The 17,772-nt window shown below is 47.8% G+C and overlaps 7 protein-coding genes across 7 annotated transcripts; 2 read left to right on the top strand and 5 right to left on the bottom strand.

The window, feature by feature from the left end:
* Positions 1 to 277: 277 nt before the first annotated feature.
* N7446_013758 (fungal specific transcription factor domain-containing protein) lies at positions 278 to 1,064 on the bottom strand (the record flags this gene model as incomplete). Its single annotated transcript, XM_058522498.1, has 2 exons — positions 278 to 990; positions 1,046 to 1,064. 2 exons carry the CDS (start codon positions 1,062 to 1,064, stop codon positions 278 to 280), a joined length of 732 nt encoding a protein of 243 aa, XP_058365975.1.
* Positions 1,065 to 3,213: 2,149 nt separating this feature from the next.
* N7446_013759 (uncharacterized protein) lies at positions 3,214 to 4,658 on the top strand (the record flags this gene model as incomplete). Its single annotated transcript, XM_058522499.1, has 4 exons — positions 3,214 to 3,291; positions 3,346 to 3,600; positions 3,658 to 4,030; positions 4,087 to 4,658. The coding sequence occupies 4 exons, from the start codon at positions 3,214 to 3,216 to the stop codon at positions 4,656 to 4,658; spliced, it is 1,278 nt and encodes a 425-aa protein (XP_058365976.1).
* A 1,255-nt stretch (positions 4,659 to 5,913) lies between these two features.
* N7446_013760 (uncharacterized protein) lies at positions 5,914 to 6,256 on the bottom strand (the record flags this gene model as incomplete). The annotated part of the gene is made up of 2 exons (XM_058522500.1): positions 5,914 to 6,095; positions 6,154 to 6,256. 2 exons carry the CDS (start codon positions 6,254 to 6,256, stop codon positions 5,914 to 5,916), a joined length of 285 nt encoding a protein of 94 aa, XP_058365977.1.
* Positions 6,257 to 7,816: 1,560 nt separating this feature from the next.
* Positions 7,817 to 8,880, bottom strand: N7446_013761 (fungal specific transcription factor domain-containing protein; the record flags this gene model as incomplete). The annotated part of the gene is made up of 3 exons (XM_058522501.1): positions 7,817 to 8,060; positions 8,128 to 8,345; positions 8,401 to 8,880. The coding sequence occupies 3 exons, from the start codon at positions 8,878 to 8,880 to the stop codon at positions 7,817 to 7,819; spliced, it is 942 nt and encodes a 313-aa protein (XP_058365978.1).
* Positions 8,881 to 9,144: 264 nt separating this feature from the next.
* Positions 9,145 to 10,016, bottom strand: N7446_013762 (Zn(II)2Cys6 transcription factor domain-containing protein; the record flags this gene model as incomplete). The annotated part of the gene is made up of 5 exons (XM_058522502.1): positions 9,145 to 9,224; positions 9,275 to 9,699; positions 9,760 to 9,857; positions 9,911 to 9,934; positions 9,987 to 10,016. 5 exons carry the CDS (start codon positions 10,014 to 10,016, stop codon positions 9,145 to 9,147), a joined length of 657 nt encoding a protein of 218 aa, XP_058365979.1.
* Positions 10,017 to 10,386: 370 nt separating this feature from the next.
* N7446_013763 (ABC transporter permease/ATP-binding protein) lies at positions 10,387 to 14,768 on the top strand (the record flags this gene model as incomplete). Its single annotated transcript, XM_058522503.1, has 10 exons — positions 10,387 to 10,566; positions 10,631 to 10,708; positions 10,770 to 10,885; positions 10,938 to 10,992; positions 11,057 to 11,658; positions 11,709 to 12,285; positions 12,335 to 12,899; positions 12,949 to 13,121; positions 13,178 to 14,674; positions 14,742 to 14,768. The coding sequence occupies 10 exons, from the start codon at positions 10,387 to 10,389 to the stop codon at positions 14,766 to 14,768; spliced, it is 3,870 nt and encodes a 1,289-aa protein (XP_058365980.1).
* Positions 14,769 to 16,098: 1,330 nt separating this feature from the next.
* On the bottom strand, positions 16,099 to 17,755 carry N7446_013764 (uncharacterized protein; the record flags this gene model as incomplete). Its single annotated transcript, XM_058522504.1, has 2 exons — positions 16,099 to 16,775; positions 16,831 to 17,755. 2 exons carry the CDS (start codon positions 17,753 to 17,755, stop codon positions 16,099 to 16,101), a joined length of 1,602 nt encoding a protein of 533 aa, XP_058365981.1.
* Positions 17,756 to 17,772: the final 17 nt, after the last annotated feature.

Raw genomic sequence — 17,772 nt, forward strand, 5'->3', positions numbered from 1 at the left:
CATGTTATTCTCGCCGCCCACGCCTTCACGCGCGCCTTCACAGCGGGTTCTGTATTCGGCGCTATAATCGGCTCATCCATCTACCTCCTCCGGCAATTTAATGTTCTTTCCACGTCACCATCAACCCGCCAAATCTCCTTTACGCGCATGCTGCTTCGCTCTTCCGCGACTGGCGCAAGCATCACAATGGCTCTGATGGTGCCCGGAATCTCGGCACGGATGTGGGGATGCGATGGAAACAAAGCTCATAAAGAGTCTAGAGCTTTGAGTAAAACAATTAGTATTGTCCACATAATGTCAAATATGATATCAGTGAGAAGAAGAGTCTTGCCAGCATAGTCACTGTCTGTACGACGTCCATATCTGGAGGTTCATGCACTACCTCAGCCAGTAAAATCTGGCTCTTGGAAGCCAATGATTCATGCTTCATAAGGAAAGATGAGTCGTCCTCCAGATGAATATCGACGAGAGGGAGGCTGGCAGCAAAGGCAAGGAAGGCTAAAATGCATATTCGGCTTCTGGCCTGTCCCTGACCGAAATACGACTGTGGCTGCGAATAGGCGGCGATCATCGTCTCCTCGAATAAATCGGTATCGATGACCGGGAAGATCCGCTGCATCACGGAATTTCTGTAAGCGTCGAAGTACAGGCGCACCAGCCGCCAGTCTGGTAGTTCACAAAAGTTCTGCCTTGACGTATTTATAAAGGGGTAAATGGAGCTTTGGCCCTGTTCCTTCTCCCATGGTGGTCGCACGAGACTGAGCTTGTCACTCGAGATAGTCCGCCCTGTACGAGCCTGTATCAATTTTTGGCTTTCTGGTAGGAGAAATGGGATTCCCGTGAGAAGAATACTGCTGTCTAGCTCTCCACCAGGAAAGTTGTCGTCTACCAAATATGAAGGCAGAGGCTGGCCACTGATGCTGGTGCTGGCACTGGGTGAGCTACTAGCGCTCGGGCAGCCTTCAGGGATCTGCGAGAGATCCGCTGGTACTATTTCCACTTAGTCACTGTTCCAATACCTCCCATGACTGAAAGCATAATATACCAGAGCCAGCCTGTCGCATTTGATGCTCCGTTAGAAGCTGTTTGACATGGCTAATGCGCTCCAACGGCCTCGAAGCCTTCGGTTTACTGTACCGGGAGATCAAATGATGAGGTAAGAACGACAAGGAAAGAAGGTCAAAGGAATGATCTCACCTTCCATCATTTTCAGTCTTCCCTTTCCGATGTAGGACGCGATTGAAGGTACAAAAAACCTCATGGTGGCTACACCAATTGCACTGCGGGACTGCCACGTCGCATTTGATCTAACGAATCAATCTCTGTTCATATTTGCAGGGATTTATGGCATTTTATCTTCCTTTTATAACGGAAATCGCAGGCATGTGTCATGACGTTACGCTGTTCAGCGTCTGAATGCATTGGTATTTAGGGGATGGAGGGCCTTTGTTGAGTTTCGCACGGTGTCCAATCCGTTATTACTGTGCAGGAGATTCCATTCGGCAATTATGTGGGGATTCCGGATGTTCACTAATCAACTAAACCCACCAAGGCTCCGCAGGCCTGAGTGTTATCTCAAAATGTCTTTCGAGCGGAGGCGATCATAAAATCTCGGCTTGTTGACTTTATCGAAAGTTCCCGTTAGATAAAAAGCTATCAGGTGTACATACTTTCGGTCTGTATCATGCTCGGTGGATCGTGCTGGCTAGCACCAGCAGCGCTTGTTCTGTTGTTAACACCGAGCGTCCCTGAGGGTTGGAACGCACCTGCAGGAGTCTGACAGTTTGGTAACTTATGGGTCACCGATTATATAATTCCCTTCACCCGCTTCGTCCAGGAATTACTTCCAGTGCGACAACTTGGCTTTGCCCTTCATCTCTGACGAATGTCCTCCGAGAGTGACACGATCTGGGGGTAGGCTCGTCCGACCTCTGGACAGCTCTCTTTCTATTTGCGGCGTAAATGTCTCACTGTACACTGGAGCCAAAGTAAATAAAAGGATCAAGCCAGAGACAATAGAAGATACTTGGTAGTCGAAACGCTCCTCCTTACCACGCATTGCTATCCCCGAAAAACCGTATGTCGTATTGCGCTTTCATGGTGTGTCGTGTATAGTGAGCAACGCTCGAACGGCTGAGCCTCCTTTGGCTTTCTGGCTACGAAAATTATACCCTACACATCATTCGCTTATTGTGTTTCTCTTCAATACTTTGAGCAATACACCTTCATAACGAAACTGGGCAAGAAGCTCGGATCCGTCCGTGAATTCTACGGGTTGCGACGGTTCAAGCTCAACCATCTGTAATTTCCGGCCCTCAACCTCTGAAAGAACAGCACAAGAGCCCCGTCAGGGAGAGTCTTTGGATTAAGCTGAAGTTTGATCTGCCAAATGCAGGAAAAATCTTGATCGTCATCTGACATTGCATTTGAGATAACCCATTCATAATCCCTTCCCCGATCTCCGACCTGGCATCCGCACGCGCTGAATTACCTTGTGTTTGCATCTTCCTAGCTGGAAGATTCATCCAAATCTGAAGGGGCAATGACCATTTATTGTGCGCTTAGCTGACGTATTTAGCGACATACACGGCCATCCTAGCCTATGCGTGATGTGATTCTAACTAGGTCTATTATGCCACCTATGCCAGCCGACCAAAGAATAAGATTTGGGTTAGCTGATCAAAGTATCTATGCGGACATCTCTATCCACCATAGCAGTGGACTAACTGACCCGCCCCTAGATATATCCCTGATACAAAAGAGCGGTTCTCTTGTATGCAAATCTAAGCAAGATACTGTCCAAATTCCACTGAATTTAAAGATATGCGAAATAGATCCATGCATTCCGGCAAATATACACCATCACAAAAAAACGGAGCCCTGTTCCTTGTCTTCTTCCCTGGTCAAGAACACTAGAACATGTGTGTCATGAAATGACTCTCCAATCTACAAGCTAATGATTGGCAAAAAAACCGTTGACAGGGCACCAGTGAGTCCGAACCAGCACCCCGTCAGCTCTCCGCGCAAAGCCATGGCTTACATACCATTCCTGGTCCTGTCGCTTCAATCAAGGAGCGCTACCTCGATTGTCCAATCCTCCTGTGCCTTGGCAGTGAGGACCCTGTGACTGTAAGGCTTGGCACTTCACACCCAACCACGAGGCAATTTCCCGTTCTCATTAACCCATATCTCCAAACTGTTATTGTGTCTAAAATGCTACGCCATGTGTTCCTCATATTGGCATGCGTAGCGTGGATTGAGTTCGCGATTCATTTTTCACCCTATTTCGAAGTAAGTTCAATGACCCAAAACGATCACTAATCAGGTGAGACTAAACCTTTGCAGGAAATCAGTCACAGATTTTCCGTCACCAAGTTTTCTATGGCTCATGACACAGTGCCAGTCCCACCCCAGAATGAAGAAGAGCATTCTCGTCTCCTTCGCAGTCTTCAGCGATCCAGTGGAAAGTGGGATTCTTCCCACCCTCGATATCGACTACTGACGGCACTGCACGGATTTACTCAACATGAAAATAGCACCCAATCCGAGTTGAATAGATGGAGGTATCTTTACAAGAAGGCTCCAAAACATCAGAGACGAGTAGGAATCCACATATCCTCTATCTGGTTGGCACGCGGACCATGCTAATTGAACTAGCTGCTTGACTCAGCCATCAACTACACCGATAAATTGAAGAGAACGGAGAGTCTGCTCAAGATCAACGCCCGAATTGCTCGGTCAATTGCGCATACGGGGTTGCAGTTTTACAATATCACATCGACAGAGCTAGATGAATTCATCCGCGAAACTGAGGCTCAGGGCCGGCGGGCTGATCGTACTAGCGTCTCGCAAAGTATGAAGCATTTCGTGCGTGACTGGGCAGATGAGGGCTATGCCGAACGTCAGGCGTCTTTTCAGTGTATCTTGAGATCACTTTCCATAGTACCTCGAAAGGACGATAGGACCCTGCGAGTACTGTTGCCTGGGGCAGGACTTGGTAGATTAGCCCACGAAATTCAGAAACTTGGGGGTAAGTATATTATCGGCTCGCTGGAAAACATCTAACTGACCTGATCGCGGCTCCAGGGTTCGAGGTCGTGATGAATGAGTGGTCCGCATACATGAATTTGGCCTACAGGTATCTTTCTAGTCGTTCCAAACTGGACAGTGTCTCGTTCTACCCTTTTGCCGACTGGTGGTCTCACCACGCAACAACCGCAGATCTCGAGCGCCCTGTCACATTTCCCAATCAACTAAGTGACCCGTCTGTCGTGTTAATCGAAGGGGATTTCACGACGACGTTTGCTGAGCACACTGGTCAATATGATATCATAGTGACCTTATTCTTCATCGATACGGCCCGTAACCTGATCTCATATATTGAAAATATCCATCGCTTACTCCGTCCCGGTGGTCGATGGATCAACCTGGGTCCTTTGATGTATGGAACGGCACCGTTTGTACAGTTATCTTTGAACGAGATTGTGACATTGTGTACGCGGATTGGGTTTGACTTCCAGGAGACAAATGATAGAGTCGGTAATATTACCATACCTGACTTGCCGGTCCGTGGGTTTGAAGTGGCCTACGGCCAAAATCCTCGCGGGTTGAACAAGAATGCATTTCAGGCGCAGTATTGGGAAGCAGTGAAGCGTTAGCTGAAATTTAATAGGTGCTTAGAATTCCAAGTTGCTCGTAGAGAATAAAATTCGATGATCGCATTCAGCCAATGGATAGAGATATGAGATTGATACAGACTATAGCTTCCCAAATTGGTTATCTGAGAAATCGTCAGTTACACCCAACAAAAGTCTGCTAGCTCAACTATACAACCCCGATGAGAGAAAATCTCTTCCTGCCCTCGTTGTTGTCGCTACTGTACGAGTCTGTGGTGAGCTTCAGCTCAGCAACAATTTGTTTTGATGGGTTGGCAGGAATTAATGAAGAGAACTAAAATGGGATTGCATTTTTTCTTATATGGCAATGCAGTATGCCTGTCAAAATTAGAGTTCTTTGGCCTTTAACCGTCATTTCGCCTACTCATACAGGCCAATACCGTCAGCTTTGTCCAAATTCAAAATAATCCAGCGAAGCAAAGCGCTCAGTCGCCTGACAAAGCTGTTGCCCAAGGTTAGCCACAGTCTTAGTTTTATCTTCGACGATACTTTAGTATATTTGACACCCTAGTATGTCCCTACTCGTTATTATGTCCCTTTTCGTTAGTGTGTCCCTACCCGTCAGTATGTCCCTACTCCCCGGTAAGGCCCTATCCGTTAGTGTGTCCCTACTCCTCAGCTCGCTAGCGCCGGGATCGTGAAGGTAGAGTATAGGAGTTAACTTATGTTTTATTTTATTTAGAGTAACTAGTATATACCTATCAAAACCGGAATATCCATATCCCGAGCCTATCCCAAACACGGGTTAGCTGATCTTGCTAGGGTTTGAGAAGGAATCGAAGAGTGTACGTGGTGACACCGGTTTCGAGACACACTATATAGGTTGCCGGAAAGAGTGTTGCAGAGCACGTAACCAGTGATGATAGTAAATCTTACGTGTTGAACAACAACTTACTGTACTGTAGCTATTTTGAGTCCCTAGAAATGAATGCAAGCAATACTTGATATCTTGAGATTTGATGATCCTTATTTGACAACTCTTGTATAATAGAAAGTAACTTACAGGGAGATTTGGTAACTGGCAACAGAAATGTCCTGCTGAACTACTAAACATGAACTAGAGAAAGGTGGTAGACGAAAGACCTCAAAAATGGCAATCACATTCTCCCCTCATATAAACTTGAAACTCTGATCCTTCATTGCTAGCTATGAAGCATTTATGCATGCTACATATAGGAATCAAATCGACTGGAGCAAACAGAGCCATGAAATATCAGGCATGATTCTTGACATCCACTTAAAGGCACGAATCGGACTTGTTGTCACCACCGTCATGACATCCCTTAGAACATTTGTCTACCACGTGAATAGACCCGTTGCTGCCGCCGTCGCAGTGGTAGAGGAAGTAATCATAGTTAACCGTCTTAGGATCGGTACCATATTCATCGATAGCCTTTAGAATCTGCTGGTGGTAGTCGCCTATTAGAGGTTAACATGATTTAAGTAAAATGATTAAGGCATTAAATTTCTCAAGTACCTTTACCCATGAGGGTGAAAGAACAGTAGTTAAGGCCCTCTTGACAATTCTTTGCAACGGCCAGAGAGGCGAAAATGGTAAGGGCTGGGAGAATGAACTTCATATTGAAATTGCTGGTTTGGGTAAAAACTGGATCTTTCGGGTGGTTTGGATGATGAGGAGGCTGCTGGATGATAGAGAACAGCGAAGGGATCACTACCCCCTTTATACTTTTTTCCTATACCCTGGCGCAAAGCAGTAATGCGTCTTTTGGTAGCCTCGGCACACGTAATGACAACTATTTTAAGGCCCCCGGTCCGAAGTATACGAAACCAAAGGCAAATGTTTGGGTCTGTGAATTCCGGCCTATATTGATGCCGGATGGCATCATACAACTTATGGGGTGTGCACTAAACTTGCTGCGCCCTAATCCACCTAACCCCCTTTGACATCATGTTACTATGTTTGATATCGATGTTGGGTTTAAGAATCCTTATTGATCTGCAAATTGGAGATACAAAATGAACGGAGTGGCGGAGACCCTAGAGCTCTACCAACGACCCAATAAGCTAGGCAGAATTCTTCGCCCCCGGACTTCATAGTCCTAAGGAATGAGTGGATCGATATGAAACCCCAAGCAGAAAGTACGTACGTTCTATGAAAAAAGAGAGATTTGATAAACAGACCCTGGTGGCCCCATGTATCATAGGGGCTGTAAAGGAACGGGTCCGACCCCACGACCCTTACACATAGGGGGCCGCGAAGGAATGCATTGCCCCCCCCCATCCATCATAGGGGCTGTAAAGGAACAGGTCCGACCCCACGACCCTTATACATAGGGGGCCGCGAAGGAATGCATTGCCCCCCATCCATCATGGGGGCCGTAAAGGAACGGGTCCGACTGGCTCCCACGGCCCTTACACGTAGGGGGCCGCGAAGGAATGCATTGCCCAAAGAAAGACACGAATGATTCAAGGAAAGAAAGCCGAAGAGAAACTGACGGTCGTCGCTATGTTAGAAGATTCCTGGATTATACTTGCCTGAGTGCATCACCAGAAGTTGATCATGGTGGAGTCTCAGCCGGTCAATGCCTGATTCATCGAGACGGCCTTGCGGACTCATACTGATTGGCGTGCGTTCGTTTCATTCCGCGTTGAACGCACAGGGGCGAGATGCGCTAGTTGAAAGCTTCAATGATCCCAAGTCGGATCTACGAGTGCTTGTCATGACATACGACGTTGGCACAGTCAGATTGAATCTGCATGTTGCTTGTGACTGCATTGTGCTGTTGAGTCCGGGCAAAAGCTAGGGGCAAGAGCCCCAAGCAATCGGGCGATGCCTTAGAGTGAGTTTCCTTAGAACTTCGGTTTAGGAACTAGTGTGTTAACAACCCTCTTTTTATAGGTGACTCCAGATTACACCGTGACTGTAATTATGTACCACTTATACGTAAACAACTGCAATTCGGGGCATTGGAAAATGGGCATAAAAGAGGTGAAAAAAGAGAGGCCATAAGTGGGCCGAAAACAATGAAGGAAATGGCAAACTCGCTTCGAGGATTTCGTGTAAATACTGTCCAATACTTCAACAATGGCACAGTATACACATTTATGGCCTCTGTTGTAATCTAACTTCGTTCCACTTTTTAGACTCCGAGACCTATGGCTAGAGACTAATAACCGGCCTATGCGTTCCCAGTCGTTGAAGAGGGAAGATGGCTCCTTTTGACTTGGTGGCAAGCGAGCATCATAGCCTTCATGATAATCATCACGGGTCTTAGCTCGGATCGCTCCTCGACAATCTTTTCGACATAATCGCTGATCCGGGTCACTGAAGTGAGGTCTGGCTCAAGGTCACCACGCTCAGGATTCCCGATAATATCCAAGCATACGATGAAAAAGGGAATGAACTGGTGGAGTAAAATAAGACTGTATTTGTTGGAGGCCATTAATGACACAAGAACCATATTCAAGTTTGACGTGGGCTTTTGCATACCTTATTCCCCAAAATGCCTGTAACGAAGATCCTAGGAGGGACTGGAACATTTGTATCGATTTTCGAGAGATATCCACAGCTTCACGTGGTAGCTTGTGTCTGTCTTGGTCGGACTTCTTCGATTGGTGAAGAACGATGAGGAATTTATAGCTGCTATAAACCATGTCCACACAGAACCATGTGTCGATCTGGGTCTTGGCCATTCGAAGAAGCTCGTCCTTGGCGAGGTTAGCAAGTGTGATCTGTCAACGACATTATCGGATCATATCATACTGTATCCCAATCAGACATTATCAACTGCACCTCCTCAAGAAAGCTGTCAACTGTTGTATCATGCAAGACCGGATCAGGATCTGGCCCCGCGTCAGTCCAGTCTAGGTACTTCATCTCGACTAGGGCAAGTCGCATAGAAGCCAGAAAATGAATTTGAATGAAATGAGAAGATTCATCATCGACTCCAGTGATCGTGGGGTCTGGAAAATTGACCTTCCAGGACCCCGCCGGCATGAGAGTCGGCTTGCCGAACGACATCCGGAATAGACAATCTGTTCGCAGTAAGTGCCAGAACTCGAATCGTTTCCGATTTTTGTCCGTTTCGGTTTCTCCGTTTGTCGATCTTTGCGAGAGAGACGGCTGTCCGTCTGCCTCTCCTGGATTTCCGTCCACGGAGAAATACCCCAAGGCCTTGGCGATCGTGCAGGCATGGCCAAGCATCTTCCAGGCCACTTCGCTATTGCAGGCTTCGAGCGCCATGGATACCTGGTACGTGGTCAGCCCAGCTTGATCACGATTGGGGTTTCATAGCTCCACTTGCCATTATAACTGCCACAAAGAGGTCGGCATAGGTATTCTGAATGTGGTCCAGCCAGCAATTGGTGAGGGCAAAGCACTTTCTGTACAGACTTGTGATAAGTCCGCCGTTATCCTTATGAGAGCTGGGATCCAGTACAATCCCTTGAAGGCGAACAGTATGATAGATGATTTGCGACGTATAGTCAAGCTGAATGTGGGGGTTTTCTAGTAGGTCCGGGATGGAAAGCAAAAGCTCTTTTCCAGGGGAATTTTGAATCCTTCGAATTGGTAACTCTCGTAATAATCTGAGCCACATGTTAGAAAACAGGCGCATATAAACAATGGACGAACTTGCTTTGAATGAAATTCTTCGCAAGGTCGTTTGGGATTTCGGGACTCGCTGGTGGCTGGTTGTCATGTTCATTCTGCAGATAATCAATTTCAGACATTGCAGCAGCGATGGCCTCAACGCAGCGTTCGTTTTCAAAAAAGCACGATTCGACCCTTCGCAGGTGACTGAAAACATTGGACAGAAGTAGTGCCCGACTCTGTGGGTTCTTGATATGACTCAAGATACCTCCAATCACGCCAGGCATGCTCGGAGCATGGGACTTGTCCGAGGATACAGGTTTAGAGGGGCCCGAATCGATGGACGAAAATGACATCGGACTACCGGCATGTTCATCGATGTCTGGAGACTTCTCCAAGCCACAGTGCTCTTCCAGACGTTTGAGGCGGCGAAGAACATCTAATAGAACACCATTCTCAGTGACGTCGTTCCTATGGTCTGTCAGGCAAAACGTCCGGTCTATTGAGTCTAAATCATGGGCAAGTAGTTACCCTTGTTTCTTGGTTCGCGGCTTGCGTGACAGGTATGCACACTCGGCTCCAATAGATTCGCATTTGTCACATCGAGGGGCGACTCGATTGCATCGAATCTAGAAACCTTGTTACTCTGGTATGTGACGTCCGGAGTACAAAGAGTACCTACTTTTCTGGACTGGCAGCGACGGCACTAGCAGGTCTTGGTCAGGATCCAACCAGTACTGTCAGATAAAGGGGCTCACCGAGATATTCTTCAAGTGGCTGGTGCTCATCTTGTGGTATAAAAACGGGCAAGAATGAAGAGGCGGGAATAGCAGAGTCCGAAAGACCGAAAGACACGGGAAAAAGGTGGGCCGCAACTCCGGGAATAACGTGAGTCCGAAAGTCCGGGGTCCACTTTGCTCTAGTCTAACCAGATGGAGATATTGATGCCTTGGCTATTCTACTCTTCAGCCTAGCGATCAGTGCCCTCTGCGGCCTATTAGAGTCAGACAAAATCGCCGGTTCATTATCCGGATACCCATGTTCTCGTATTTTCTTATATGAAGGCAGTTTACAGCCGCCTTTAAATATATCCTGAGTGAACCCCTCTATGACCTATGCTTTCCTTCACCCGTGACAAGCTCGTGTCTATGCGGAAATATGGGTATTTCCTCGAATATTCCTCTACATGATACTATGACACAGAAATACGCTACGTTCGAAGAGTCCGGTTTAGCATCGACAGATGCTCACCCCGACGATCAGGTCATCGACCTTTCCAAAAAAACTCCCGAGGTTAAAGATGCCGCCGAGCAGTCTACCTCGCTCAAGGATTACTTTGTATGCCCCGTTTACCTAGTGAAATCCTAATGTGATTAATCTGATTGTGCCTGATAAAACCCAGAGAATCCTCTCATATACGACTACCAAAGATCGGATGGTCCTCGCGGTTGCCTTGATATGCTCTGTGGGGTCTGGTGTGGTACGTATCTCGCTATATTCTCATACGAAGCCAAATGAATCTGACACTAATCTTGCATCAGCCCCTACCGATCATGAACATCATCTTTGGTGGACTAGTTGGCGAATTCAGTTCATATTTTACCCCTGGAACCTCGACCACTGAAGCCCAGTTCAAAGCGTCGGTTAGTCGGCTAAGGTAGGTAAAAAGTTCTTCTCTTCTAAATTCTACGCGCCTGACCCTTGAGAAGTTTGTATATTGTCTATCTCTTCATTGCAAAGTTCACCTTGACATATTTCTCCATGGTAATAACCAGCCCAAGCCCCAAACTATTCAGTATTTTGAGGAAGCTGATCTGTTCTACCCCAGTACTGCTTCCGTGTTATCAGTCTTCGGGTTTCAGCCGCTTTGCGACTGGAGTACATGAATTCGCTTTTCGCTCAGCCAATCAGCAAAATAGACCAAGTCTCAGTTGGAACTGTCGTCAATACAATCACCACCCTCTCCAATTCAATCCAGCAGAGCATATCAGACAAGCTGGCCATTCTCTTCCAATCCTCCGCCCTCTTGATTGCTGCATACATCATTGCCTTTAAATACTCATGGGCCCTCACTCTCGCCACCAGCTCTTGCCTTCTGTTCATCCTCGTCGTCTGCAGCCTGACCTTGCCCGCTATCTCTCAGATCCAACAAAAGACGGATAAGGCGGATGAAAAGCATTCAGCAATTGCAGCAGAAGTCTTTGGTTCCATTCGGACGGTCATCTCGCTCGGTGCCGAAGCGCCTCTGGCGAAGAAATATCGACAATGGGTTACAGAATCCCGAGACAGAGGTCGAAACATGGCTATAATCATGGGTTTTCAGTTTGGTCTCATTTTCTTTGCCATGTATGCTAGTTACTCACTGGCATTCTGGCTTGGTCTCAAGCTCTACCGGGAAGGTCACATCCGTGACATTAATACGGTCATCATGTAAGTGAATTCGCGCAAACATTGCTCCCATTGCTGATTGCGACTCACAGCGTCTTCTTCTCGGTCATGATTGCGGTAAGTGTCCTTGGAAGCATTGCAACACCGTTGACGATGGTGTTCAAGGCGGCCAGTGCATCGACCACCTTCTTTGAAATTATAGACTCAGAGAAGATTTCCCCTGGCGGTCTTCGTGACTCTGAATCGCTAGCTCAGGGTGATATCATCTTTCAAGACGTGGACTTTACGTACCCCACAAGACCGGAGAGCAAAATCTTTCGGGGACTAAACGCTCGATTCGAAAGAGGCAAAACCACAGCATTGGTGGGTCCATCGGGGTCTGGAAAAAGCACTATCGTCGCTCTTGTCGAGCGATGGTATACCCCGGAAGGAGGAAGTATCTCCCTGGGCCAGCGAAACATCGAAGAGTTGGATGTCAAATGGTGGAGATCCCAAATCGGACTCGTACAGCAAGACCTGTTTCTCTTCAATGATACAATTTCCAAGAACATCTCATTTGGCCTTGTCGGCACGAAATGGGAGAATGAGTCTGATTCTGTGAAAGCCGAATTAGTGAAGAATGCATGCAAAGAAGCCTTTGCAGACGAGTTTATCGCGCGTCTCCCAATGGTATGTCAATTGCGTTCCTAGCAGCTGCCCTTTGTCTAACCTTTCTAAGGGGTACGACACAATTGTGGGAGAGAACGGCACCAAATTGAGTGGTGGTCAAAGACAGCGTCTGGCAATAGCCCGAAGCATCGTGAAGGAGCCTACCATTTTGGTTCTGGATGAAGCTACTAGCGCAATTGACGTCCGTGGAGAGAAGATTGTCCAGGCAGCCCTTGATCGCGTCTCCGAAAATCGCACCACAATTGTGATTGCACACAGGCTGTCCACTGTTCGGCGCGCCGATCGCATTCTGGTGCTTAGGGACGGTGTCAATGTCGAGGAAGGGACACACGAGGAGCTTCTTGACATGGAGAATGGGCTTTACCGAGGTCTTGTCAACGCTCAAAAACTTGAGAGCGCTACAGAAGAAGAAGCCGATCCAATGGAGATCACAGAAGTCTTGAAGGAGGAACTTGATAATTCCACTCCTGCCACCTCTGAGCAGCCACAGTATGAGGACAAGGAGAAGGTGAGACAACGTGGCTTCTTTAGAAGTACTGGGGTTTTTATCTACGAAGCACGGAGACACTGGTTACTTTGCCTGACTGCTTTACTTGGGGTACTAGGTGCTGCATGTAAGTCCTGTACTTTATACTCACTGTGCTGGGCTAACTTGTGAATCAGCTGCCTTCCCATTACAAAGTTGGCTATTTGCAAATCTCATCGATGTGTTCCGCCTCACAGGAGAAAAGCTGAGCGACGCTGCAAATTTCTGGGCATTGATGTTCTTCATTCTATCTCTAGGCATCGCAGCCTGCTACGCCGTGGTCGGATACTCAGCCAACAGACTCTCCGTTGTCAGTGTTCTATGCATTTATCCAAGATACGAAAAACTACTCTAACACACCTTTAGGAAATATCCTCCTCTTGTCGAACAGAATACTTCCAAAACATTCTGAGAAAGCCAGTTCCGTTCTACGACTTGAACGAAAATGCCTCCGGCTCCCTGGTCTCGCGTCTAGCCACAGATCCCAAGCAGATTCAGGATATGATCGGGCTGAACGGCATTTTTCCAATCATTTCGGTCTGCAGTACGATAGGATGCATCGCAATTGCTTTCTCTTTTGGCTGGAAGCTGAGTCTCGTGACTGTGTTCGCTGCTCTTCCCTGCATCTTCCTTGCTGCATTCATGCGCATCCGATACGAACTGGAGTTTGAAGCCCTAAACGCGGAGGTATACTCTGGTAGCTCCCAGTTTGCAGCAGAAGCTATCGAAGCATTCCGAACCGTTTCGGCGTTGACCATGGAGCGTTCTATCTTGGATCGGTACTCGGATCTCTTAAAACAACAACAGAACAAAGCTTTCCGCAAAGCCTGGCTAGCCACACTGGTGTTCGCTTTCTCCGATAGCGTGGAACTCTGCGCTATGGCGCTTACATTCTGGTACGGCGGCCAGCTTCTCGCGTCCAGAGAGTACCAGCCCGCCTCTTTTTTTGTTGTGTATATGTCAATCATTCTCGGTGGGCAACAGGCAGGTCAATTCTTTAGTTTTGGGCCGAACATTGCCCAGGCTACATCATCCGCGAATCGGATTCTGAATTTCCGACCGGCTTTGGAGGACATGATTGCTGCTTCCGGGCAGCGCATGGCTGATCAATCCCGCAGGTCCGGAGCTCGCATTGATTTTCGAAATCTTGGGTTCAAATATGCATCACAGGAAGTTCCCTTGTTCACGGGTCTTGACGTTACCATCGAAAGTGGCCAGTTTGTCGCATTTGTAGGGCCATCGGGGTGTGGTAAGACCACCCTGATATCCGTACTCGAGCGGTTCTACAATCCGTTCCTAGGAACAGTTCTCCTTAACGGCGAGGATATCAGCTGTTTCGATCCAGCATCATACCGAAGATGTCTGTCACTGGTAGCCCAAGAGCCACGACTGTTCGAAGGCACGGTCCGCGATAATATCATACTCGGACTCGACACCTCAGAGTACACGGAAGAAGAACTGGTCCAAGCATGCATCGATGCGGAGATTCACAGCTTTATTACATCCCTTCCAGACGGATATTCCACAGAACTAGGGATCAAGGCACAGACAGCTCTTAGTGGAGGCCAGCGACAACGACTGTGCATCGCGCGCGCACTATTGCGGAAACCTTCTTTGCTCCTCTTAGATGAGGCAACATCAAGCCTTGACTCGCAATCCGAGAAAATCGTCCAAGCTGCCCTTGAACGGTTGGCTGCACGGAGGAATATGACAATTATTGCGGTTGCGCACAGATTGGCGACAATCCAAAAGGCAGATGTCATCTTCGTCTTTGGGGAAAGTCAGAATGGGAAAGGGTCGCGAGTCGTTGAACGGGGCTCACATCAGGAGTTGCTCCAGAACAGGGGGATGTACTGGCAGATGGTTCGTACAATATTCCTTTCTTTGCTTTTTACTTTTGGGGCTTGCTAACCGTACGTCAACGTTGTAGTGTCAAGCAAATGGGCTAGATCGATGAAGGCCTTCAGTGTTCATTTTGCAACAAAATGTATTCCCCCGAAGGGATACGTATGTGGACTATATAGAGTGAAACCTTCCTGAGCACATCAGAAAATGCTGGGGCCCAGAATTCTGTATGATAGCATTATAATTGGCTACAAATGAATGAGCAAATGCTGCTGTAATTTACACCCAGAGACGTCCAGCTCCCTCGAGTAAGCATGGCCCCACGGTTCGACAAAGTATGGTGTTAGCAGATAAAGGGTAGACGGATCCTACGACCTGGTTCCGGGCTGTGTCGAAGATGATGGATGGAAGCGATATGGTAGTAGCTTCTTGCTTCTCGCTGCCAGTGTCACTCTGCTCGACTCCCTCATCTCGCCGCTTCAGTCGATCTTGGTCACACCCGAGACGGTTAAATCCCCCGGTGAAGGGAAATTCACCAACTGTGAATCACGCACATTACAGATAACGTCCCTCAAAGTCATGTATGGGATATGGACGAAATGGACAATGGTCAACATAATTTGAAGATGCGGGGATCGCTTGTAAATGTAATCGCAGACGAGGTGCAACCGCTATGGTACAATTCGAACACCAGTTGCGAATTCACCAAGGATGGAACCAGCTGTACGGCACTCAACCAGCTATGCAGTGCTGGATTTGTGGTGTTGGAGAACATATCTGGTTTCGCGGCGCATTGTACGCGCAGTTGCCCAATGCTTTTGATATTACCGGGCTAGATTATTTAGCTGTCCCTTTTTGCTTTACATTTCACCCATATACCCTTGCTCTCAATATTTCACCTCTTCAATCACCAACTAGCAAGTATGTTATAGGTCTACAAGATTAGACTTTGCGTAGCTCACAAAATTGAGTTAAGTCATGTGTAGACGCCACGCCGCTCTGGTCATCACGGCGCACCGACCTAACTCTATCAAAGCCTGGCCAAAGTTGGAGATATTCCCCGCTTGCAGGTAACTCGAGCCGCGTCATATGTCTGTTGTGGATAAACATTTCCTTCGTTTCAGTTAGTCAAATCTGTTCATACTATAGAAATTCAAAGGCGATAGTAAAACGAGGAGCTGGAATGGAGTTTGTTAAATTGGGATCATGATCAAAGTTATATACTCATGTTGCGTTGGAGCAAACGATCTACTCTTTGGTATATGTCTGATTCATCTAACTATTTTATTTCTGAGTGCGACGGCTACTCGCTGAACTCGACCGTCAACAAGTGAGCATAAATATATAAGATTGACCTAATATTCAAGATTGCAACCAAAAGTCTGACTATAAACGACACTAAACGTCTGTTCTTTCCAACATTCATGCCTTCAAAGCCAATCTCAGCTAAGGCGGGCGTGACGATCCTCCGCACGCTGCTTTCGCAACCGCGAAGCATACCTGACGCCAAAGCCATGCTTGAAAACCTCGCGAATCTCTTCAAGTTGTAGTCCCGACATCTCAGGGTAAAAGAATATGATCATCACCCAGCCTATGAAGGTTAGGCATGCATAGAAGCCAAAGGCGCCAGATGGCGTGATGCCCTTCATCATGGACAGGAATGTCGAGGAGACAATGAGATTTGAGCCCCAACAGCAGCAAGTCATATACATTGTGCCGACGGCGCGAACTTCCATAGGGAAGAAATCTGCACTCATCCAGGCTGTGTTGCCAATAGACACACCATAGAAGAGCACAAAGAAAATGATAAATACTAGAACGATGATGGCGGGTGTTGTGACGGATTTTGTTGTCACTTCTAGCGTCTCCAGGTTCACGGGGATGTATGCGAAGGAGACTGCAACTGCGACTAGGCTGGCTGACATGCCCCAGGAAGTCATTACTAGGAGTCGTCGACGGCCAAAGGAGTCCACGACTAGCATGTTGACCAAGGTCATTGCTAAATTGGTTCCTGATACAACAAGGCCCACGGCGACCGGGTTGGAGAAACCGACTAGAGCGAAGAGCGTTCCGGAGTAATACATCAGGACATTGAAGCCTGACATCTGACTGATGGTCACTTGACGACGTTAGTTTCAGAGACGGAGACCTCGGGGAAGACAGGGTACACTTACTCAAACCACAGGCACACACCAAAGCACGGAAGTAGGCAGGGGTTGTGTGGAGTTGCTTCACGATAGAGAATCGAGACTGATTACCAGTAGATGCCCGAGATTCCCGGACACCGGCTTCAATCAGCTGGATTTTATCCTGAACCTGTTCAGGAGTAGCCGCCCTGAATATACGGTGTAGAACTGCTCGAGCTTCCTCGTGTTTGTCGTGGTAAATCAACTGGCGAGGCGACTCCGGGCACAGCGGGAGCAAGATGGCCAGTAGTACACTTGGAACGCCACCCAGGCCAACCATATAGCGCCATCCATGGGGAACGCTAGCAAAAGCAGCACCGAGTCCATAACTTACGACTTGGCCTCCGGTGATGCTAACATTGTTCAACCCGATCATTCGACCTCGGTGCTTGGTCGGTGCAATTTCGGCAATATAGGCCGGCACAATCATTGCTGCAGAGCCAACTCCAAAGCCAACAATCAATCTGCCAATTGCCATTTGTGGGATAGAGTATGCAGTGGCTTGTAAGACGGCTCCCACCGTGAAGAGAGCACATCCAATGTACATTGGCCCTTTCCGTCCATATCGATCGGCTGTCAGACCTGCGATAATGGATCCCACAAACGCCCCGGCAGAGCAGAGAGATGTAATCAGCTCCTTCTCGCTGGCTGACAGTAGATGGCCCAGACTGTCTTCGAGGTATACCAGGACGGCTGAGATGATTCCGGTGTCGTATCCGAATAACATGCCACCGATAGAGGCAGTTAATGCGATGAGCCAGATGTACCAGCCCGCGTCGGTGTGCTCGATCTCATCAAGCTCGACGGCATCATGGATTGAGGCTTTCGCCACTTCGATCTGGGTGCTGTCGGGCACCAAATCTTTGTCCTTTTCGAACGATTTTCGCCCATCGTTGAGCGATGAAGACGACATGATTTAGGTGTGGTAGG

This window comes from Penicillium canescens (genome assembly GCF_028828765.1).
Source record: "Penicillium canescens strain IBT 15451 chromosome Unknown utg000011l_segment0_segment0, whole genome shotgun sequence".
NCBI classification, from domain to species: domain Eukaryota; kingdom Fungi; phylum Ascomycota; class Eurotiomycetes; order Eurotiales; family Aspergillaceae; genus Penicillium; species Penicillium canescens.